Source organism: Lampris incognitus, chromosome 6, assembly GCF_029633865.1.
Source record: "Lampris incognitus isolate fLamInc1 chromosome 6, fLamInc1.hap2, whole genome shotgun sequence".
NCBI classification, from domain to species: domain Eukaryota; kingdom Metazoa; phylum Chordata; class Actinopteri; order Lampriformes; family Lampridae; genus Lampris; species Lampris incognitus.
The window spans coordinates 44,232,348-44,257,986 of record NC_079216.1 but is presented as its reverse complement, the minus strand read 5'-3'; the positions used below and the strand labels follow the sequence as shown (position 1 = coordinate 44,257,986).

Below are 25,639 nucleotides of genomic sequence, written 5' to 3'. Positions count from 1 at the left end.
GCGAGCTTATCAATAGTCGTGAAAAAAGAAATGCAGAAAATTGGGGTGTCCAAGTAGCATAGCGGTCTATTCTGTCCCCTATCAACACGGGGATCGCCAGTTCGAATCCCCATGTTACCTCTGGCTTGGTTGGGCGCAGAGCCCTAGAAAGAGAGAGTTACATCAACTCTGTAGACGTCAATGGGCCAATTATTTAACAGCAATGGCGGATCATGGGAGCCCCGAATAGTTCCAAACAGTGCGACCCGGGACAATAGGATTTCTATGGCAAAGGTATGTTTCTCGCATTAATCAAAGGTTAATTTACAGGTAAGAAGCTACAGTTGACATTTTAATGATGACCATTTTACAAGCACGTTTGAATCAAATTAACGATGTAATTTAAAGCGTGATAGCTCGTCAATTTCAAACAAAATATTAGTTTTAATGTTCCTACACATGTGTATAGAATATGTGCCATGTTGGAATATATCTATTTCTATATATAAATGTAAAAATCTGAAAATATTTGTAATGAATGAAAGGTCACGTGTTTAACTTGACCTACTCACGGGTGTACGTGCAGTGCGTGTGACGTATACAGGAAGTGAGAAGCGCATGTTATGAAGCAGCGGTCGGGAACCTATGGCTCGCGAGCCATATATGGCTCTTCCGGTGACGGCATATGGCTCCCAGACAATTTTGAGTTGAAAATTATTTTTTTTTCAAAAAAATCAGTTTGGAACTGATTTTAAAATACTTGTGATATTTCTTAATAATACTGTGTCATTTTAAAGTAAACAGAAATTAGTTTTGAAGATAAATTTCACGGGTCACGGGTCACCCGTGGGTCGGGTCGGGAACCAATGGCTCGCGAGCATGTCCGGGTCATTGTAAAGGTGAAGAAATCAATTTTATCAGATAGCCAACTAGTTTATCCGCTTCAACCCTTGTAACGGAAAAGATGGCGAAAAGAAAAAAAGACGATGATTACCGTGCATTCCAGGCTGCGTGGACAGAGGAATTTGCATATGTGGAGAGAGCAGGATCTGCGGTATGTCTAATATGCAATGATAAAATTGCATCGATGAAACGGTCAAATATAAAGCGGCACTTCGATACGCACCATGCTTCATTTGCATCGAAATATCCAGCGGGGGACGGCAGGAAAAGGGCATGCGAGGAGCTACAGCGGAGAGTGCAGACGAGTCAGCAGCAACTACGTGTGTGGACCAAGCAAGGTGACGGGAATTCCGCTAGCTTTGCGGGGGCTTTGGCAATAGTAAGGAATGGAAAGTCATTCACAGATGGCGAGTATGCCAAAACATTCATGCTTGATGTGGCCAATGAACTGTTTGATGACTTCCCAAATAAAGACAAGATAATCAAACGAATAAAAGACATGCCCCTGTCAGCAAGAACTGTGCACGATCGTAGCATCATGATGGCAAATCAAGTCGAGGAAACACAAATTAAGGACATAAACGCCGGGACATACTTTTCTCTCGCGTTAGATGAGTCAACAGACGTTAGCCATCTATCTCAGTGCAGTATCATTGCCAGGTATGCTGCAGGTGACACACTGCGTGAGGAAAGCTTGGCTGTTTTGCCAATGAAAGGGACAACAAGAGGAGAGGATTTATTCATGTCTTTCATGGAGTTTGCTAAAGAAAAAAAACTACCGATGGATAAACTTATTTCTGTCTGTACTGATGGTGCACCCTATATGTTGGGGAAGAACAAAGGATTTGTAGCGCTTCTCCGTGAACATGAAAAGAGAGCCATCCTAAGTTTTCATTGCATCCTGCACCAGGAGGCGCTTTGCGCTCAGACGTGTGGCCAGGAGCTTGGCGAGGTGATGTCTCTGGTCATTCGAGTGGTCAACTTTATTGTTGCCCGAGCTTTAAATAATCGCCAGTTTAAAGCTCTGTTAGAAGAAGTTGGGAATCATTATCCCGGTCTGCTTTTACACAGCAACGTGCGTTGGTTGTCAAGGGGGAAGGTGCTCAGCCGTTTTGCAGCTTGCCTGAGTGAAATCCGGACTTTTCTTGAAATGAAAGGCGTCAAGCATCCTGAGCTAGACAACACTGACTGGCTCCTGCAGTTTCACTATCTCGTGGACATAACTGGCCATCTGAACCAGCTCAATGTGAAAATGCAAGGTATTGGAAATACAATCTCATCCCTTCAACAAGCAGTGTTTGCATTTGAAAGCAAGCTGGAAGTCTTTCTCAGGGACATTGAAACAGGTCGTCTTCTGCACTTTGAAAGACTGCAACAATTTAGAGATGCATGCTTAGCAAGTGACTCCACTCAACATCTGGATCTCCAGCAGCTAGCTGGCTTTACGTTCAATCTCCTGCAGTCATTCAAAGCACGTTTTGGAGAATTTCGTGCGCGCACTGGTCTTTTCAAGTTCATCACTCATCCACATGAGTGTGCAGTGGACAAAATCGACCTGACATGCATCCCCGGGGTCTCTATCGGAGACTTTGAGCTGGAAGTTGCTGACCTGAAGGCATCAGACATGTGGATGAGTAAGTTCAAGTCACTTAATGGAGAGTTGGAAAGTCTTGCGCGACAGCGAGCAGAGCTGGCGAGGGAACACAAGTGGACAGAAATTAAAAATCTTCAACCTGAAGACCAGCTGATTCTTAAAACTTGGAACGAGCTTCCTGTGACATACCACACAATGCAGCGTGTAAGTATTGCCGTATTGACCATGTTTGGCTCTACATATGCATGTGAACAGTCTTTCTCGCATATGAGGAACATTAAGACCAACCTACGCTCACGTTTAACTGATGGAAGCCTCAACGCCTGCATGAAGCTCAACCTCACCACGTATGAACCAGACTACAAGGCCATCAGCAAAACCATGCAGCACCAGAAGTCGCATTAAAAGTAAGACATATTTAATTTATTATACGTTAAAAATACTATATGGCTCTCAATGAAATATATTTAGAAATATTTGGCTTTTATGGCTCTCCCAGTCAAAAAGGTTCCCGACCCCTGTTATGAAGGTTGTATGTCGGATGAACGCTAGTAAAAGCTACGCAGTTAAGAACCTACGAAGTCGGCTCGTTCTTGAATTATTCTTATGTCAGTAAGACAAGGCGTCTACGGACATTACAATATTGGTTAGTAGTTACCAGAAATCGCGGCTGAGCAGTTCATTTAAATGACCCGCCAAGCTTCGTTTGGAACTATTCGGCAGCTACATGAATCACATGACCCTCTCGCATTCTGACCCCTCATTGACGCAACTCTCTCTTTCTAGGGCTCTGGCTGGGCGTCCCTACAGACACAATTGGCTGTGTCTGCGGGTGGGAAACCGGATGTGGGTATGTGTCCTGGTCGCTGCATTAACGCCTCCTCTGGTCAGTTGGGGCACCTGTTCAGGGGAGAGGGGGAACTGGGGGGAATAGCGTCAGCCTCCCACGTGCTATGTCCTCCTTGTGAAACTTCTCACCGTCAGGTGAAAAGAAGCGGCTGGCGACTCCGCATGTATCGAAGGAGGCATGTGGTAGTCTGCAGCCTTCTCTGGATCGGCAGAGGGGGTGGAGCAGAGACTGGGACAGCCCAGAAGAGTTGGATAATTGGCCGGATACAGTTGGGGAGAAAAAGTGAGAAGAATTTCTGGAGTTGGCGTGTAAAATCTATGGACGAAACATGAAGTCGGATTCATTTTCTAACATACAACATTTCTGAACAAAAGATTCGGAGTGGGTCACACTTAGATTAGTTCTGGCCTTTCTCCATTGGTCACCTTTAGATGTTGCATTGATTTCCAAATTCTTTGTAATTTCTAACAAGGCTCTACATGACCTAGCTCTTAATTTTATCAGTAAGCTGTCGATCTCACACTCATTAACCTCTCGCCCTGAATTCAGTGTTCTGTGACACCGCGGCCATGGCACTCCGCCGTAGGCTCCCGCAGGCTCTCTGTAGCTACACAACGGGCTCTGCTGTAGCCTGCAGGCACCTCCTCAAACACGCAACTGCACATCGTGACCACAGAGGCCACACAGACACCACAAGAGCTGTGAATGGTTCGTTTGGGCTGCTTATCCGCTGTGTGTTTTCGATACCGGTACATGGCAGTTCATCTGTCTCTCCTATTTAGCAACATCCCCATCCTATTGTCTCAACATGTTCAGTGGTCTCACACATCTCCTCTTGCAACGAGATTTTCTCCTCCTTGTCAATGACGTCAACAAAATTAGCTCTTTTGATTGGGGAGGGGAGGTTCTCCCCTTTTCTCCCCAATTGTATCCGGCCAATTACCCCACCCTTCCGAGCCATCCCGCTCACTGCTCCACCCCGCCGATCCAGATTTGGCTGCAGACTACCACATGCCTCCTCCCATACATGTGGAGTCGCCAGCCGCTTCTTTTCACCTGACATTGAGGAGTTTCACCAGGGGGATGTAGCGCGTGGGAGGATCATGTTATTCCCTCAGTTCCCCCTCCCCCCTGAACAGGTGCCCCAACCGACCAGACGAGGCGCTACCGCAGTGCCAGGACACATACCCACATCCGGCTTCCCACCCGCAGACACAGCCAATTGTGTCGGTAGGGATGCCCCACCAAGTCGGAGGTAACACGGGGATTCGAACCGGCGATCCCCGTGTTGGTAGGCAATGGAATAGACCACCACACTCTTTTTACTCACCTAGCAAAGCCATTTCTATTGCAAATCTTGTATTTGCAGCTTTTGGTACCAGTGAATGTGAGAGAATGTAAACACACTAACTTACATACTCCAGCACCTGATTTGTGTAGCGTGCACGAAACCGCCGTGCAGTTTGTGGCAGCGCTATAACAATACAAGAGCTGCACCAAATGCTACGCCATAGGCACCTACGGCACGGCCCCATGATTCCCTCGACATGTAACCATCAATCTCGCCAAAGAGTTTTTGCCATTCCAATGACCACATTATCAACTATGGATGACGGTATGTTCACTGCTGTGGCGCCTAAACTCTGGAACAAACCGTGGCCTCCGCTGAAACTTAGAAATGGCGTTTTCAATCCCATAATTCCCATGCGGCTGACACTCCACTGCTTTCTGCTATTTACTGTTGTTTGAAAGTGTAAACTGCTTCATACGTATATTAATATGTAATGTTGTTCATTCTGCTGTCTTTTTTTATTTATTTTTTTACTGTGAAGCAGTGAGTTTGGTTTTGAAAGGTGCTATATAGTAGAAAAGATTTACTTATTCACTTAGGCATCTTCTAAGGCGGCTGCTTGGAATGCAAGCGTTTCCTCCGATTCGACTCCCTCAACCCCCATCATCCTTTTTACCTCCGGATAGCACAACCCTCATCTCACAGCTCAGTGGCATTTATATATTACTGCCAATAAGATCCCTTTGTGCCCACCACCACAGTCTCTCAAACCTCAAGGAATTTGTTTACACAACCCAGAGACACTTTCATAATATATAGGCCACTTCCCACATACACATGTATATATATGTATGCACATACACATGCGCACACCTCTGTGTGCACGCACTAGTTTCTGTCTCAGCAGAATCCCATCACTCCCCGAGACAGATGGTGGGGTAAGACGCCTGGGGGGGGGGGGGGACGCAGGCGCGAGAAGCCATTGCAACATGCAGGCAAACAGCTTCATTCTAATTCAATTGTGACTGCGTATCAACCAATTTCCTTTAACCGAGATAGAGGCCGGGGTAAGAGAGGGGTTAGGGTGAAAAGGGAAATTTACATACACAGCCAAAAAACACTCAGCCATGTGTGTGCCAGCAGGCATGCTGCAAACACGCACAAAGACACAACTGCAATACAAACAGAGCCTTCAACACATAGACGCAAACACATACACACACACACAATAGGCTTCCAAATGAGGGTAATGAGACACTGCGGGTGCCTTTCTTCATGACTGTTGTTGAGAGGTGCCACAATCAGCCTGTCCCGCACACTATCAGTATTCCTATAATGTCATGAACATTGGTATTGTGCTTTTCTCTCTCTCTCCACTTTTAAGTCTCTCAGCCGGGTAATAGTCAGCAGCGCTTAAGTGATTCAATTATAGATACTGAAAGATCCCACGGCAAAATAACTGGTCATTCTCAACACCGCTTCCTTCTTTGTTGTTGGAAGCTGCTTAGTTAACATGCTCTCCCTCTCAATGGTCTTTGGATGTCCTCTAAAAAGTTATGCGTGTAGAAGACATAATTGAATGCAATTACGCTGCATGAAAACACACACACACACACACACACACACACACACACACACACACACACACACACACACACACACACACAAAATAAATAAATAAAGAGAGTTGAAAGGGGCAAAGGTGAGATGAGGTGAAGGGAGGAGGAGAAAGCAGCTACATGCATAGGCACACATTCTGCATTTATTCCACATTCTGCACACATCAACAGTTAAGTGTGTGTGTGTGGTGGTGAATTGGGTGTAAATGCCATTTCCCTCAGTCTCTGAGCTGAAAGCTGTGTCTACCAAATGCCAGGGGTGACAGTCCAGACAACCTAGGAATCTGATCCCCACTGTTCCTCTTTGCTCCACTAATGTCAAAGGTTATCAGCAGCGGCGGTCAGCGGCATAGGCAATATATTAGGTAGTGGCTGGGGGACACACAAGCATGTTTTATCATCGCTGTTTTATCTGATATTTGACAAAGTTGCCGACTATTTGCCCTTTGGTGCTCAGTGCCCATTTCATGTGCTTCATCTGCCGGTCCATTGGATCTAATGACACACGATACGATGCACGGCACTGTATACGGACTGCTAGATCCAACTGCTGAGGCAGATTCATTTGTTGTTGAGCATTTCATGATGAAGCACTGCAAGCCATCAGATGCACAACATAGTATACAAATGTTGGGGTGTCACCTAGCTATATTGCCGCGGATGCTAAAGTTGCCAAGATTATCTCTGAGATGGCTCAGGAGGTAGAACAGGTCATCTAATAATCGGAAGGTTGCTGGTTTGATCCCCAGCTCCTGCGCCGAGCGCGTCGAAGTGTCCTTGAGCAAGACATCGAACCCTTAACTGCTCCTGATGAGCAGGTGGGCAGCTTGCATGGCAGCCTCCGCCATCAGCGTATGAATGTGTGTGTGAATGGGTGAATGTGAGGCATACACCGTAGAGTGCTTTGAGTGGTCGGTAGACAAGAAAAGCGCCATATAAATGCAGTCCATTACCTCTGGCCATCAGAAATCATCTTTAAGGCAAAACTTACTCGTCACATTGGGTGATATACTCACCCACAAACCAAATGGACATGCATAAAAAACACAGACCTGAGAGCAAGCACCTGGTAATAACTATTACAACCACAGAAAGATTCAGGCATCTTCCAAAAATGACTTTTTTTTTTCTTTTAGCTTCAGGGCTTGTTTTCAATTCTGACCTTACTCTTCCAATTAGGATGAGATTAAATAGGAACGTATACTTATAGACAACAATTTCTTTTAAGGCATATCCATTTTTCTTTCTCTTGGTAATTCTTTCTTTTTCCGCCCACTTTTTCTCCCCAGTTGTATCTGACCAATCACCCCACTCTGTATCCGGCCAATCAGCCCACTTCCGAGCCGTCCCGGTCACTACTCCACCCCCTCTGCCAGTCTGGGGAGGGCTGCAGATTACCACACGCCTCCTCCGATACATGTGGAGTCGCCAGCCGCTTCTTTTCACCTGACACTGAGGAGTTTCACCAGGAGGATGTAGCGCGTGGGAGGATCACGCTATTGCCCCCAGTTCCCCCTCCCCCCCGAACAGGCACCCTGACCGACCAGAGGAGGTGCTAGTGCAGCGACCAGGACACATACCCACATCTGGCTTCTCACCCGTAGACACGGCCAATTGTGTCTATAGGGACGCCCGACCAAGCCGGAGGTAACACGGGGATGCGAACCAGCGATCCCTGTGTTGGTGGGCAACAGAATAGACCACCACACTACTCGGACACCCTTCTCTCTTAGTAATTCTAAGAGTTACAATACCCAGGCTCCATAAATATTTGAGCACCAAGCCAAGCACAGTGGGTATTAGCTTGATGTCAACACAGCTCAGTTTACAGAACCTCACAGTCAGTCCCCCACGAAGGTGCTGTCTGTACAGCGAGAGGCTCTGGTGGCTGTGGTGGAGAGCAGAGATGGCGTTGACAGGGATTTCTGGGTTCCTCATCTCACAACCTCTCTGTCACCCTTCAAAGCAAAAGTGACAGCAGCTAGCAGGCACATCTAGGCTACCACTTGTTTTGTGTGTGTGTGTGTGTGTGTGTGTGTGTGTGTGTGTGTGTGTGTGTGTGTGTGTGTGTGTGTGTGTGTGTGTGTGTGTGTGTGTGTGTGTGTGTGTGTGTGTGTGTGCGTGCGCAAATGGGAGATGAACAAAAAGAGGAACTGGATGACATATGTGAGATTTTCTTCGGAAAATACTGCTGTCAAACTTAGAGGTAATGACACAGGGTACCTGATGCCAGAAAGTCACTGCTCAATGATGTGTTTCTCACTTTTTATTTCACGCCAGCAAGTAGGGAGTTCTCTGGCTTCACTCCCGGCACAGTATTCATGCTGGTAGAAGGTAGACTGTTTGGTTACACATCATGTTAACCGGGGAAGGAAATAATGAAATGTTATTACTGTGCAGCCACTTAGCCTCAGAACATACAGAGTATGCCGATCAAACACCTGATAAAGTGGGGTTGGAGAAGGTAGTACACTCGGTTGTTATGACAAGTTATTTTATAGCTATATATCGATGTAAAAGTGACGAAGAAGGACAGGATTAGGAATGAGTATATTGGAGGGACAGCTCAGGTTGGACGGTTTGGAGAGAAAGCAAGAGAGGCAAGATTGGGATGGCTTGGACATGTGTGGAGGAGAGATGCCGAGTATATTGGGAGAAGGATGCTGAATATGGAGCTGCCAGGGAAGAGGAGAAGAGGAAGGCCAAAGAGGAGGTTTATGGATGTGGTGAGGGAGGACATACAGGTGGCTGGTGTGACAGAGGAAGATGCAGAGGACAGGAAGAAATGGAAATAGATAATCCGCTGTGGCGACCCCCTCATTGGAGCAGCCGAAAGTAGTAGAAGTAGATATCGTCATAAAACTCTATATTGCATACTCTTAAAATGGAGATTAAAGAAGGGGAAAAGAACTGAATCACGAAAAAAAGGGAAGTAGCATTTTCAAAGCGACAGAGGGTCAGAAAGTAAGGACGATAAGGAAAGATTAAGAGAGGAAAAAAGAGGGCAAACGAGTGAGAGAGAGAGAGAGAGAGAGAGAGAGAGAGAGAGAGAGAGAGAGAGAGAGAGAGAGAGAGAGTAAATGCAACAACTGACATGGGGGAGGAAAAAAAAACAAAAAAAACTAATGTGGTATTTTTTGAATACTTTTATATGTCCCCCGGTGGCACGGTGGCACAGTGGTTAGCGCGGTCATCTCACGGCAAGAAGGTCTTGGGTTCGAGCCCCAAGGTAGTCCAACCTTGGGGGTCATCCCTTGTCATCCTCTGTTTGGAGTTTGCATGTTCTCCCTGTGTCTGTGTGGGTTTCCTCCCACAGTCCAAAGAGATGCAGGTCAGGTGAATCAGCCGTACTAAATTGTCCCTAGGTGTGTGTGTGAGCCCTGTGATGGACTGGCAGTCTGTCCAGGGTGTCTCCCCGCCTGCTGCCCAGTGACTGCTGGGATAGGCTCCAGCATCCTGCGACCCTGAGAGCAGGATAAGCAGTTTGGATAATGGATGGATGGAGGGATATACTATATGTCTCTATGCATGCTCAATAATCCAGGTAAGAAAGTCAAAGAAAGTTGAATCAGTTCATCTTGACATGTTTACTGACAGAAACGTTTCAACTGATGAACCATTTCTGTCAATAAACATTGTGTCCAGATGAACTGATTCAACTTTCTTTGACTTATACACTATATGGACAAAAGTATTGGGACACACCTCTTAATCATTGAATTCAGGTGTTTCATTCAGACCCATTGCCACAGGTGTATAAAATCAAGCAGCAAGCCATGCAGTCTGCATTTACAAACATTTGTGAAAGAATGGGTCATTCTGAAGAGCTCACTGAATTCAAGTGTGCTACTGTCATAGGATGCCACCTTTGCAATAAGTCAGTTCGTGAAATTTCTTCCCTGCTAGATATTCTATATTCAACTGTAAGTGGTATTATTGAAAAGTGGAAGCGTTTAGGAACAACAGCAGCTCAGCCATGAAGTGGCAGACCACATAAAGTCACACAGCGGGACCAACGAGTGCTGAGGCGCATAGTGTGTAAAAGTCGCCAACGCTCTGTTGACTGCAGCGTTCCAAACTTCCCCTGGCATTAACATCAGCACAAAAACTGTGTGCCGGGAACTTCATGGAATGTGTTTCCATGTCGGAGCAGCTGCATGCAAGCCTTACATCACCAAGCACAATGCCAAGCATCGGATGGAGTGGTGTAAAGCCTGCTGCCGCTGGACTCTGGAGCGGTGGAAACGTGTTCTGTGGAGTGATGAATCGCGCTTCTCTGTCTGGCAGTCTGATGGACGAGTCTGGGTTTGGTGGATGTCAGAAGAATGTTACCTGCCTGACTGCACTGTGCCAACTGTAAAGTTTGGTGGAGGAGGAATAATGGTATGGGGTTGTTTTTCAGGGGTTAGGCTAGGCCCCTTAGTTCCAGTGAAGGGAAATCTTAATGCTTCAGCATACCAAGACATTTTGGACAATTTTATGCTTCCAACTTTGTGGGAACAGTTTGGGGAGGGCCCTTTTCTGTTCCAGTATGACTGTGCACAAAGCAGGGTCCATTAAGACATGGTTTGGTGAGTTTGGTGTGGAAGAACTTGACTGGCCCGCACAGATCCCTGACCTCAACCCCATCGAACACCTTTGGGATGAACTAGAACACAGACTGCGAGCCAGGTCCTCTCGTCCAACATCAGTGCCTGATCTCACAAATGCTTTTGGATGAATGGACAAAAATTCCCACAGACACACTCCTAAATCTTGTGGAAAGCCTTCCCAGAAGAGTGGAAGTTAATGCCTATGGATTTAGAATGGGATGTCAGAAAAGCTCCTGTAGGTGTTTTGGCCAGGTGTCCCAATACTTTTGTCCATGTAGTGTATATGTCATTTATGAGTTTTGTGCAGCAAGCTTCTTTTTTTTTTTAGGATTCATTCTGTTCAGATTTCAAACTGCCAGTTGCCTTTTCCCCCCCATGCACGCAAATGGGGAGCAGATCTAAGGTGGAGAGAAAATCACTGCTTTTAAAAGGAGCTGCAGCTGTTACCTTTTTATCACTGAGCAGTGCTTCTTAAAGGTGTGCTCCTTAAGGTGCGGAACGAGCCGCCCACTGACCAGCGAAGGGAAAGTAGCTTTACAGTTACAGTAGCAGCTCAGATTTAACTAATCCTAGTCAGAAATAACACCGAGAAAAAAAAAGAAATGTTGCAATGTTGTCAGTAGTTGCTGGCTAATTCCCAGAAACTAATAGTTGTGTGTGGGTATGGAAACACATTTGCAGTGTTGATCGAATTTCTGGCAAATGTTCAAGAGTTGTGCCTAATTTCCTCATGCTAATAATAGCAGCAACTTCAGCAAGTCACCATAGGGAATTTGTGCGTTACACAATTACAAAACTCCTGTTTTCTCGCATCAGCAAAAATGTGCGATTGAGGCAAACTCGTTTTCTATAACAGCAGCCTTTGATAGTCTGCTGGGTCTGTGCACAAAGTGGCGGTTTAAGCTTTTCGAGCTCAGGTGATGTATCGAGGCGTCTCTCTCTGGTTCTCTCTCTTTCTCTTTTTTTCTGCTGACACAACAACACGCACACATTCACTAATATATGACACAAACAATGCCATAAAAACACACATGTGAAGTTGTATGGTGGGAGTCTACTTCCAGGGAGACCATCGCTAAATTGTGTGTGTGTGTGTGTGGGGGGGGGGGGGGGGGGGGCTGTCACCATCTTACAATGCTGTGATGGCAAACATTCCCAAATCCTTTGTGAATAGTACACATGGCCATTGTAATTCCAGTTAATGGTCACGGCAATTTGCATATGAAACTGGTCGTTGGTTTGGGTCGTTATGCCACTGCATCGTTTATAAGGGTGGGGGTACCTGCAGTCAGTCGAGACTGAAGAGGTCACTTAGATGAGTAATGAAACGTATCTGTCAATAAACGTTGTGTCCGGATGAACTGATTCAACTTTCTGTGATTTCCTTACCTGGGTTATTGAGCATGCATAAAGAACATAAAATGTTAGTATTTCCTTGGATTTTAAACTTTATTGGCCTGGTGTCTCGATGCAGGCTCAATAATACAGATAAGGAAATCAAAGAAGGTTGAACCAGTTCATCTGGATACAACATTTATTGACAACTCTGTCAATAAATGTTGTATCCAGATGAACTGATTCAACTTTCTTTGATTATCGGCGTGGTGATAAACTTAACAGAAACAAGACCACATCTCACAGGCACTAGGAAGGGAGGAAACCTACACAGTCTCTTTTCTCTGGGGTAAAACTAACATTATGATCCATCCATCCATCCATTATCCAAACCGCTTATCCTGCCCTTAGAGTCACGGGGATGCTGGAGCCTATCCAAGCAGTCAATGGGCGGCAGGTGGGGAGACACCCTGGACAGGCCGCCAGGCCATCACAGAGCAAAAAAAAGAAGAAAAAAAAGAACATAGGCCACCAAAACTGAAACGAGATCATTGTCACACTTATAATGGTTGCTCACGTGCTCACCCCCGCTTCCACCCATATTGATATACATGTATCCCAATAAGTATGATTGAATGAAAATAATTGTTAAATTTATGCAAGATATGCATGACACGCTAGGCCTATAAATTATGATCAACTATCTTAATTTGCCTACATCATATGGGGCATCAGAGACACTGATGCCCCATATGACGTACCAGCCAAGACAGACTGGGTTCAGTGTTAGATCAACATGTTTTGTTTTCATTTTTTTTTTGGCTTTTCCCCCCTTTTTCTCCCCAATTGTATCTGGCCAATTACCCTATTGTCCATGCCATTCTGGTCGCTGCTCCACCCCCTCTGCCAATCCGGGGAGGGTTGCAGACTACCACATCCTACCTCCTACAAATGTGGAGTCGCCAGCCGTTATTTTTCACCTGACAGTGAGTAGTTTCACCAGGGGGACGTAGCACGTGGGAGGATCCTGCTGTTCCTCCCAGTTCCCCCTTCCCCCCCCCGAACAGGTGCTCCAACCGACCAGAGGAGGTGCTGATGCAGCGAGCATGACACATACCCACATCCGGCTTCCCACCCGCAGACACGGCCAATTGTGTCTGTAGGGACGCCCGACCAAGCCAGAGGCAACACGGGGATTCGAACCGGCGATCCCCATGTTGGTAGGTAACAAAATAGACTGCCATGCCACCCAAATGCCAGACCAACATGTTTTGACCCACCAAGAAAGGCAATACTACCTCACACCACAACCTCATTTTACTCTTGCTCTTCACACTTTTCTTCGCTTTTTAAAAAAAATTGTTACTGTGCACAATCAGGCTAGAAATAAGCATTTACTACAAAGCTAAGAAATTCAAGAGCATCCCAGTGGCTCACCTGGTAGAGCACGTACCACATAAGGCTGAGTCTTTATATCAGCGATCTGGGTTCAAATCTGGCCCAGGCCCTTTGCTGCATGTCATCCCCTATCTTTCCTGTCTCTCTCTCTCAACTATCACTATCGAATAAAATGCCAAAAAAAATGTAAAAAATTCCCACGTCCCACATATCAGTTTTTCAGATACTTACAGACCTGTGGTTTCATCAGTAATAAACACCCCCCACCCCGTTCCCTCATCAGCTTAATGGTACACCAGGAAACACAGCAGTGCCCACTTCAAAAGAAGTTCTGATATTTACAACCAGATCCATGTCCTACGTCTGGTTTCTCTAGAATCCGAAAAAGTTCTTGTGAGAGGTTGATCCGAGGGGGGAAATCTCTGAGGAGATCCTGGAAGGGTGTCTCGGTAGAGTGCACACATCATCCATCTGTGTAAAAAAACACAGACTAATGCAGTGCAACGTTATCCACTGCACTCACCTCACAAAGGTCGCCGAGCTCTATAACGATGCGGACTCCATTTAGGTGGCGTAGATGCCATGAGGCTGTCGCGGCCCATGTACAATTGTTCTGGTCCTGCCGGTCTTTGCACAACTACTGGACAGAATATTTTAGATCACTGTAAGGGCGTAATCAGCGAGCTAATTATGCTAATAATATGACATCATTATTTGCTGTTATTCCAACCAGGCTGCCAATGTCTACTTAGAAGAAGCCCTAATAGCCTTCATCACCATGCTGGCCAGATGCTTAATTCTCAAAGGGATGTTGGTGATCAAACAAAAAATCTAACACCCCCTTCAGATTAGCTATCTTCAAACAACGTTGTCATGCGAAAGGAAGTGATAGTCATAGTGTTTATCTTTGGGGTAAAAAAAGTTGGACAAGCAATAGATGTCTTTATGATAATCCAGGTAAGAAAATGACAGAAAACTGAATCAGTTCATCTGGACATGTTTATTGAGAGAGAAACGTTTCATCACTCATATAAATGACCTGGGGGGGGGGGGGCTAAGAGTGCATCTGTCACCATCTTACAATGCTGTGATTGCAACTATTCCCAAACCCTCTGTGAACAGTACACATGGCCGTTGTAACTCTAGTTAATGGTCACGGCAATCTGTATAATATGAGGCTGGTCATTGGTTTCGGTCATTATGCCACTGTGTGGTTTATAAGGGTGGGGGCACCTGCAGTCAGTTTGGACTGAAGGTGTCACTTAGATGGGTGATGAAACGTTTCTCATTAAACGTCGTGTCCAGATGAACGGATTCAACTTTCTGTGACAAGCAATCGGGTTTTCGATAGGCAATATCTGCCATGGTGTGTTTCTCTGCAATTAATTTAAAGGTCTTAATGTGGGACATTGAAATTAGAATTTGCCAGGATAAATGGAAAGCAGCACAGGATCTACCATGGCAACAGGAAGGCACCGTCGCCACTGGCAGAGATGGCCTGGTATTTGGAGAAAAGCATAGTATGTCAAAGTCTGCTGACATAACATGACCCTGCCCTACTGTCATCACCGCTGCTGTTTGAACCACCACCCTGCTAGAGTCTACAGCTTGTGTGTGTGTGTGTATGTGTGTGTGTGTGTAGACATGCATGTACATGTCTGATTTCAGTTCCCCTTCATCACATGTTGTTTACGCCGCCCCAACCAGACAACGGCGGTGCTCCTAGTTAATTTCTCGACTGCGGTGTTTCGTTCCCTGCCGACGTGATCAAACCCTACGGCAGCCATTAGTCATTGTTCAGTCAGCTCTTCAGCACTGGGCAGCACAGCTCCAATGAACAGATAACAATATAAATAACCACAAAACCAAACATCAGCAAACACCCTTTCTACACCTTATCTGCAAAAATGAGCTGTTTCTTCTTCTTCTTTTTCTTTTCTTTTGGTCCGCTCAGTTCTTCTCTATTTTTCATAGTCCCTCCTTGTTGTCATTCCTTAATGTAGTTCGGTATCTGGTTCTGTTACATTTCATCCTGTTCAGCCGTCGATATGCTACAAACTAGACAGCCAAATGCTTTCCTAAGGCACAACCTTGATTAAATGTGTTACTAAGGTGCACATGCCTCAAAGCAGCATAAAGCTAAGTCAAAGTCTGCAGAGACGGAACGGACTTTCTACAAAAGTTGCCCTGCAGGGCTGCCCATGACCATATTTTTGAAAAACACCATCTGACATTTTTAATCATAGTCAAATATCTGAATATTTTCATATTGGGAAACGATAAGAAAGCTATTCATAATTGTTGTTATATAGCTATTCAATCGCTAATTTTGATATAACTTGCACAACTCGCGCAAAGCGGGAAGATGGCGGCGCGAACTCACGTTTGCGGCGGCCCGACCCAGCACCGACTATGTAGTGTCTTTGTCCAGGTCCACGTCTATGTTTGTGTCATTGTGTGAAGTTTTTATTGTGATCGTCGATTTTTGGCTGGGAGAGCTGGCGTTGGATCGGCTGAGAGAGCTTGGTCTGCTGCATCCTGTGGGCCCAGGGACCACGGCCCCGCCGGGAGCTGTGCCCGAGAGGAAACACCGAGGGCGGTCTGACAGGAAGCGGAAGCGGGGCAGGCTAAGCTAACTGCTAGCCCATGCAGACCGGCAGTTCCAACAGTCATCCTAGCCAGTGGTCATTCTCTGGGCAGTGGAATTTTTGGACTGTGTTGCACTGAGTGGACTGTGTTGTTAACTGTCTGTGTGTGTGTGTGTGTGTGTGTGTGTGTGTGTGTGTGTGTGTGTGTGTGTGTGTGTGTGTGCGTGTGTGTTTTCTGCTTTGTTCTCTCTGTTTTTATGTTTTTGGTGGTGTAATTTCTGGGAAATTTTGAATGTGTTTTTTTTTTCTTTTGTGTTGCACTGCTGTGGGCTGGGAGAAACAACTTCATTTCTTTTGTGTACACAAAAGAAACGACAACAAATTGTTCCTGATCCCTGAAAATCATCTTGTGATCTGAATTAACTAGTGCATTTAAACAGTACACGAATCAGACCATAACTGACGAGGAAACACTAGAGCAGTTTCTTTTGTTACGTTTTTTTTGTTTTGTTGCCATTTTGTTCCATCGAATGGGTGACTACCATCATTTCATTCAAAGACTTTGTTGAGACAGCTGGGCCGTGTGTTCTGCTCTGCTTTATCCTGTATGTCTCTGTTCATTTAGTCATTTGGATCCCATGTAACCGGAGGGGGCCTTTTGTACATGCCTGGCATTCCATCTGGCTGCAGACAACTTGCCATGCTCGACAACACATCACCTTTACTACATAAACACAGCTCTAGCCCGACGGTGTGCGGGGAAGGCGGCTGGCATGGTATGCACTGCTAACATATGGAAAATGCCACACTGATTGCCTTTGCCGTGTGATGTTTCAATGAAATAATCAAATGCAGCGGCTTTTAAAATGGGATTGTGTTTAAAAGAGACACACAAATAAAGACACATGCGCACAAATGCACAGATGGAGGTGTTTGCTTACAGATATGGATGTAGGAATGCATGCAAGCATGCTCTCTCTCTCTCTCTCTCTCTCTCTCTCTCTCTCTCTCTCTCTCTCTCTCTCTCTCTCTCTCTCTCTCTCCCACACACACACACATACTATATATACACTCCCACAACCAGAAACTTCAAACAGGAATTTGCCTAATTACCCTGAGTCATTTTTCTTCGCCAGGTGTGAAAAACTTTTTCTCCAGTGTGTCGGAGTACAAAGCTATAACATGAAAATGAATCTGAATCAGCAGACTATTGTACCCTTCCCACCTGTTTCATCTCAGGTGTTCACTATTCCGTGACCTGATAGCAGAGCTGCTTTTACCATCAGGGCAGATAGGATGCAAAAGATTAAAGAAGGTACTATTGAGCAAAAACTGAGGTGTGGCTATGTAGTATTTGTGTGTGTGTGTGGACGGGTAAGTGTGTGCATGTATATTTGCAGGTGGATGAATAAAAGAAACTCGATATTGTCATATCAGATCTCAGCGGGGTACGGAGCACTTCGTTAAAGCATGTTCCACACAACACGTCTCCAGTAAATTGATATTTGATTACTGCCAGCACGCTACACAATGAAGCTATTCCACACATCTATATGGCCACAGGTGGTACACAGACAGAAACACAGACACAATGGCAAGTTCATTCACGTGTGCACACACACACACACACACAAAACATAACACACACGATGTCCAAAATGAATTTCTGGCCTATGCAACCTTTCTAATGTCCCCGCGCCCTGCCATATTACAGCTCCATGCTTGGTTACTCTGTTGTTGTCTTGCTGCCGGTGGGGAATGAGAGTTGCTTGTCAGACAGGGGTAGAAAATAGAAAACCTTTCAACCACCTCCTCCTCTCCTCCTCCTCCTCTTTCTTCTGCTTCTTCTGCTTTGTGTTGCCTTCCTCGTGTTCTCTTGTATTCTGCCCTGCCTGCCGAGTTAACAAGGCTGCAGTTTATCCCTAACAAACAAATATATTTTATGCCATTTGTTCAACACATTACTGGATTAACGAGTAAGTGATAAGACAGCTTATGTGTGTCTGATTATGAGGGTATGCGTGTGTCTCTACATAATTAAGCATGATGCGCAACAGACCCTTTTTTTTTTTAATGGGAACAATTTATCAATAAGTCACAGAAGTCAAAGTGCCCATAGGCGATCATTGGGACCCTGAGAGTTAAAGCCTGTGGCTGTAAGCACATGTGTGTATTTCTGCACATGCTATCCTGCCTCATGTGGTATTTATGTGTGTACCTACCAAGCCGGGCCTTACACTACGATAATCAAGAATTTCCTGTCCTCACTAAACCAGGGTGCTGGGGTGGGGGCTTCGACACCACCTCTCTGCTACCTATAACACTGCTACCACATCTGTACATCAGCGGTGTGCCACACGCCTTGTTTTTTTCCCCACCCGCATTTCGGGAACTCTGCCTCTGATTGGCTAGTACTCGTTGCCTCCGTTGGTTAAGTTGGTTAAGGTTAGGGTTAGGGTGGGGTTAGGGATAGGGTTAGCCAATCAGAGATAGAGTAGGGGCGGGTCTGCCCGGAATCCAGGTAGGAAACATAATAACGCCACACCAACTTGTTCACAAGTGGGAGGGGCATCACAGGGAGGCGGGGCAACACATTCAGATGAGGCCAAAAGTAAGGCGCCTCCCGCAAGTGTTCTTACTTTTTGAGGGGACTTTCACCTGACATCTGAACTGAAGGGGAGAGTTGGACGAGTGGCGAAATGTTTTCAAACCTATATGTTAGCAGCCCAGTTGAGTGTATAATTTCTTTGTGTGAGAATTTCTAGACTTGTTTACCGGTCGAATTAGATCACTTATAAAGACTTAACACTGTATTCATACAGGACATAAGTCAAATGCTATGAAAGGAACACTGCAATCCCATGAGATAGGGTGTGTATGTGTGTTTGCACACAGGTGTAGTCCCATGTACATGTGCAATCTTGCCCATACAATTGTGTATTTTTATATATATTTCTGTGTTATTTTTACCGATGTGTGTTTCCGAGTTGACTTGTACATCCTAGAGGAGTTGAAATATTTTGCAACCTGCACAAGTACTCAACATTGGCAGTGTAACTGAATAAATCAAGTGTTCAACAGCTTTTGTTTCAACCCCTTCAGCCTACGTTCAAAAAAGCCAGAACAACAGAGCCACAGCTCTAGCATCCGTTGTCTTGTTGCATAAACACACTGACTTCACAATGGCTCGGTAAAGCAAAGCGTTCTGAGATCAGCCTTCGAAACAAACAACAGATTATGCAGGTGGCCTCTGGCCATTATTATGAAGGCTCTGCAGCAGCTGAGAAGAGAGTAGAGGATGGGTTAAAATATTCTAAAATAACAGATCTCTGCTGTTGTGAATATTCACACTCATGGGTTTATTAAAAAAAAACAAAAAACTTATATGAGCTCAATCAAACATGACCATTCACATTCTTACACACACGTTCATGCAAGTGGGTACACATGTCCGCAATATAAACACACATACACACACACACAACCGCCTGTGTACTTACAGAACATCCTATGCACAAACACAGCCATAAGGGCAATCATATCCTGTAGCATGTAAAAAGCACTCTTGAATCAATTGCATTTCAAGCATTCTGCATTAAACGGACATGAATGGATACAAGGGTAATCTGAGTGGAACATGGTGGAACATACCGCTACATATCAAAAGAGGGGAGGACCACTTTACACAGAGCCAGTCCTGAGAGACCCTTCTGGAAGTTTACTGGTACGTAAAATCTCATATTTCATATCTCAATAACGAAACATATCAAAATACCGCACATTTTGTGTAAATTCAATGAATAAATGGTTTCTGGTCTGTGTCCCAACCCCCCACCCCACCCCCACGCTGTGTGTGTGTGTGTGTGTGTGTGTGTGTGTGTGTGTGTGTGTGTGTGTGTGTGTGTGTGTGTGTGTGTATGTGTGTGTGTACATGTTTAGCTATCCTTGTGTGGACCAAATGTTCTCATTAGCATAGCAAAACCTGACAGCACCTACCTTGTGTGGACATTTCAGAGGTCCTCACAAGGAAAAGGGTCTATTTTAGGGTTAGGACTTGGTTTTAGGGTTACGGTTAGAATTAGGATTAGTTTAAGGTTAGGGTTAAGGGTTTAGGGAATGAATGTAGTCAATGAGGGGTCCACACAAGGATAGTGAAACCAGAGTGTGCGTGTGTGCGTGTGTGTGTGTGTGGTGGAGGGGTTAGCCCCGCCCTCGCTGAACCGCAGAGAGCAGAGCAGAGTAGCGCGACTGTAAATGTCAGCAAAACTCAGTAGAAACTCTCACACTGAGCTGAAATTAAATGAGTGCAAATAAATTAGGCGAGTAACATAACATAATCTCTACTGCGTTTTACTGTCATTTGTGGTCGCGTTAGTTTCTCGTCTCCTCTCCTCCGCTCTCCGTTTCACTGCGGGCGGGGCTCAGCCCTCCACGCGCGGAAATCAGCGGAGCGGAGGAGCGACAAGAGAGAGGAGGTGGGGCGGCGACAACTACGCTAGTTACGTCACTGTAAACGCAATAAAAGCTTCGTGAGTAAAAAAAGCCAATGAAAGTCATGTATTAATGTAATCAACGCAATAGATGGGCAGACTCCCAATGACGAAAAATACTGCCGTAAAGAGAGCGATTTGCGACACAACGAAATAAACGATAGAGCGTAATATGAGATGACAGGCGTTGTTCTATTGTCAACGACATAATATATCGTCATATCGCACAGCACTACCTGTACGTACTCATTTGCACTTACATCATTTTTTTTTCATGTCAAAGCCCTTCACTGAACACAAAGCCAAAGCCAAGTGTCACAGGTACTTACTGCACAGACTTGGAGGACTGGGACCTGAACTTGCTGAACTCGCCCGGAGCGGTCCACTCTGTACCCAGCTGCAAAACACAGAAAGACACAGATCAGAGGAAGACAGGGAGGGAAAAGAGTGAGAAAGTACGTGTTTAAGAGAGGAGCGCTTCTGTTCTCCCCCGTGCTCAGGTGAGCTGTCCCCCGACCAGGGGCCTTTCTGATTGGACTTTGCACGTTCTCCCCAAGCTCACATGGGGTTCTTCCAATATCCACCTACCCCCCCCCCAAAAAAAACATGTGGTCCTGTCCCTGACCATGACATGGACATCTATCTGGAGTTGGTCCCCGGGTGCTAAAGAAAAAAGGGGCTGCCCACTGCTCCTGGCTGCTCCTGGAGGAGGGACACCGAGGATGGGGAAAATGCAGGGAAAAAAATTCTTCAGCCACTACAATGGATGTATGTGTGCGTGTGTGTGTGTTCAAAAAGCTCTAAGCTCTTCTTGTTAGTCCCAGATCGCTCGCCTTGATATGATGGGGCCCCCCAGGGGTCTCATTTCAATCCTGCAGTCGCATCAGTGCCCATTCATTTCCTCAGCAAGCCAGGGTGACTAATTAGGGACCCTGCTGCTACTGATCTGTAATGAAAGAATAAGGCTAGGATCACAGTGGGCATGCCTTTAATTGTTTGTGTTGGCGACACTTGTGAGTTTGAAGCTGGGCAGAAAAACCATGGCGTGTGAAGATGGATCACAAGAGCCTTTCTGCTTGTAAATAGTGATCCTCACTCTGGGTACCAAAATGTTTTATGCAGACCAGCACACAAAGAGTTTTGCATGTATGTCAACACACACACACACACGCACACACACATACTTGTAAAACTATACTTGTGGGGCCCGCTCATTGACTCCCATTCGTTGACAGCCCTTCCCTAACCCTTACCTTAACCTTAACCACGCAAACTACATGCCTAACCCTAACCCATAACCTAACCTTAACCTAACCCTAATTCTAACCTTAACCCTAAAACCAAGTCCTAACCCTAAAATAGACCCTTTAACTTGTGGGGTCCGATAAACAGGCCCCACAAGTGAGGTGTCACCAAGTTTAACTGTACTTTGTAGGTAAACATGGTACACACACACACACATGCACACACACATGCACACACACATGCACACACACACACACACAGGCACCCTGTACATATCAACAATGTACATTGGCACCTCTGAATGTGTCGTCTGGCATGAGAAGAAAGCCCCTAGGGTAGGAAAACATGAAGAACAGACAGCAGACAGTAATGTCAGACGAACAACAACCGGGCCTCTGGTAAAGCGAAAGCTTCTGAGAGCCTCTGTGAAGCATCTGGCTAAAGGAGCGCATGGCACAATGTGTGTCACTGTGCCTTCCTTCTAAAAACCCACCACATGTTTTCGGCATAGGAAATTTCCACACCAAGTAACATGACAGAAAACTGCCCGGGCAAAGAGCAAGAACAACGGGGGAGAGTAAAGTTTATTTAGAAGAAGAAAAAAAAGAAGCTTTGGCTCATTCAACCTTTTGAAGTTTAATACATTTCAGCAAGTAAAGAAACAGAATATTTCCTTCCCTTTATATAGGATGCACAAGATATACAGATGGGGGACAAATTGAAGGAAAAGCCTGAATGCTTGACCCCTATAGTGAGGGGGTCTGGGGGCTCTGTTATGCTGTGGAGTAGTCCATGGGCCAGAGCCCAAAATTTCCTATTTCGGTACACTCAAGGTGGCAAAACTTACTTATAATTTTTGAAAGGATCCATGTCTGTAGATGATATTTTGGTATGATAACCATTCCTGAGTGGCAGCTGTATCACAGTTATCAGCTCATGAAGTTAACCACCCCCTAAAGTAAATTGCATTTTAGACGCTGGTGCATATCCTGGTTTAGCCTCATGGTCAGGACATTTTTCAATGTTCTATAATATTGTCTTTGGTATCATTTTAAAGGGGACCTTCTTAGCTTTCATTCAAGCCCTGTTGTGGATATTTCTCACAAATATAGAGGTCACTTGAGCTCTTCAACCCGTCAATAACACACATCTTTCTGCAATGTTCGCCTAAACTATATACTTTCTTTTCGCCCTGTGGCATCTAGGAATATCAGGGACACAAAACACAAAAACTGGAATACTCACAGGACTGTAAAGATTCAGGAAATGTATAATATACCCATACTATTTCATTGTATGAGGTGATTGTGAACCTTAAATTAGAAGGACATTATTACTAAGAAACTAACTAGACCAAAGCCAGTTAGTCCATGGGTAAGACCAGATATCGATATCACCCAAGGTGACACAACTTCACTGGTGCCATTTTATTTGGTACACTAACAGAAGTAAAATAATACATGATAACCTTTCCAAATGAGCAGCTATTTCATTTTTCTTTCAGGAAACCTGTTTCTGTGCCTCTCACGATTGTGTATTTGCCCAGATTTTTACAAATATAGCATTTCAACACCCCTGGTACTGATTAGCCTAGCTTAAACTCTGGGACAGTTCTTAGTTGGCCAACAACCAAGGATAACCAGTACTGTGTACTTCCATCCATTGTGCTAAGCTAGGCTAACGTGCAGCCAGATAGCTTTCTACTAAACACATATAGAGGAAACTGGTATCTATCTTCTTGTCTCACTCTGGAGAAGATTGTAAGCTAATTTCCCATAATGTTAGCATGTTCTTTTAATGTATATGTTAATATGATTAGTTAAAGTGGCTACGAGGAACTTTCATCTTGTGTTGATTTTAGCGGCCTCATGTGGACAAAATACAGCTGTTGCATAGCAACTAGGTAATGTATCTATTTGTGGCTATGTAAGATAAATAATGGTAATATGACGCTGGTGAAGCAAAGTAAACTTTGTTTTAGTAGTGTTCATACACCTAAGTTACATGTATTTGTTTGTATGTGGCAGGTGAAAACTGACTGAATATGGTCACTGGTGAACAAGCAAGTTTTTACCCAATACCAAAGCGCCCACGGGTGGAGTGCATTATCCACTGTTCTGATGATACAGATAAGCTGGTTTCACTACAAAGTGTCGACTCATGGAGAACTCTGCTCAGGGCAGCTCAGATACGAAATCATGCACCAGTTTTGAAACTGGCAAAAGACATTCCTGAGGGACAGATTCCAGCAATCTACTACCACAGAAAGTGTCGCAGTATCTTCACTATGAAGCAAATTCTTGATGGCCTCCTTGCAAAAGAAAAGAAAAGTTGTGTCTCTGCTGAAGAGAAACAATCTAAGAGAGTAGCTCGACATGCTCCAAGTACATCTAGGACTTATGATGCAGAGTGCATATTTTGTCAGAAAAACAGCAAATATTCCAAGAGACAGAATATGAGAGAAGTACTGGTGCAGTGTCGAGAACTGCGAGCTGATGCAAAGATCAGGAGTGCAGCCACAAAGAAAAGGGACAGCAGAATCCTTGCCATTGTGAGTAGAGACCTTGTAGCAGCTGAAGGGCACTACCACAGGTCATGCTATAGACTTTACACCAAAGAAGAGGTTTCCAAAGGAGAGGTTGCCAGCAATGAAGATGATGATGCTGCAGCCCAGTATGAAGCTGCTGTGAATAAGGCATACAATGAGCTGTTCCTCTTCATCAGGATGGAGCTTTTTGGCAATCCTCAAGTGATGACAATGACTGATCTCTCTTCTAGACTGGTAGCTTCAATGAACTCCCAAGGCATTGCCCAAGTCAAGGAATCAACCAAGAAGCACATAAGGCGAAACCTGGAGAGTGAGTTTGCTGGAGCCTTGCAGATATTCCCTGATGAGAAAGGAAAATTCCTCCTCTATCCCGATAACTTGTCCATGAGGGAACTTGCCAAAGAAAACCAGTCTCTCAAAAGGGAGCTGCAGACCCTGAAAAGTGTCAGTGCACAAGATGTTATAGCCAAAGCAGCCATCAAATTGAGAGCAGACATTAAAAGTCAAGATGTTCCTCAAACCTGGCCGCCTGAAGTCAAACCAGAAGCAGAATGTCCTACCATTCCAGAGTCGCTCATTATCTTCCTGTACTCTCTACTCACAGGCTCAAATGATCCTGATCATGCATCCCAGAGAGTGCAGTGCCTTCTGCAGTCATTTGGCCATGACATAGTATATGCAGTGACATGTGGAAATACCAAGCCTTCCAAGCACATTGTTCTGCCATTCAGTGTCAAATCGTTGACAGGAAATGTAGAGTTGATAAACATCCTCAACCGACTTGGTCACAGTGTGTCCTATTCACAGATGGAAGAGATCAACACTGCCCTGTGTCTCCAGAAACTCTCATCATCAGGGAGTGGCATTGCCCTTCCAGCTAACATCCATCCTGGCATATTCACAACTTTAGCCTGGGACAATATTGACCGTCTTGAAGAAACTGTCAGTGGTGAGGGAACATCTCACAGAGTCAATGGGATTGCTGTGCAAGCAAAGCCAGTCAACCCACTTCCTGTCCAACCCATGCCCACTGTTCCCAAAACAAAGAAGAGAAGCATTGATGGACCCCCACCAATGTTACCAACTTACAATGCTGGACAACGGGTAGGGCCACCACAAAGCAAAAAGTCAGATGCCGATACTGCAGCCAATACTAAGCTTGCCAGAGAGAAAAACCTTCTTCGGGTCCTAGCACGCATGTCACAAC

The 25,639-nt window shown here is 45.2% G+C and overlaps 1 protein-coding gene across 1 annotated transcript in view; it reads right to left on the bottom strand.

Annotated features, from left to right (window-relative positions):
* Nucleotides 1–25,639, bottom strand: part of b4galnt4a (beta-1,4-N-acetyl-galactosaminyl transferase 4a) — a 283,146-nt gene that overhangs the window by 58,395 nt on the left and 199,112 nt on the right. The window contains 1 exon segment of the mRNA XM_056282004.1: nt 20,969–21,036. Within this exon segment, the coding sequence (XP_056137979.1) occupies nt 20,969–21,036 (68 nt within the window).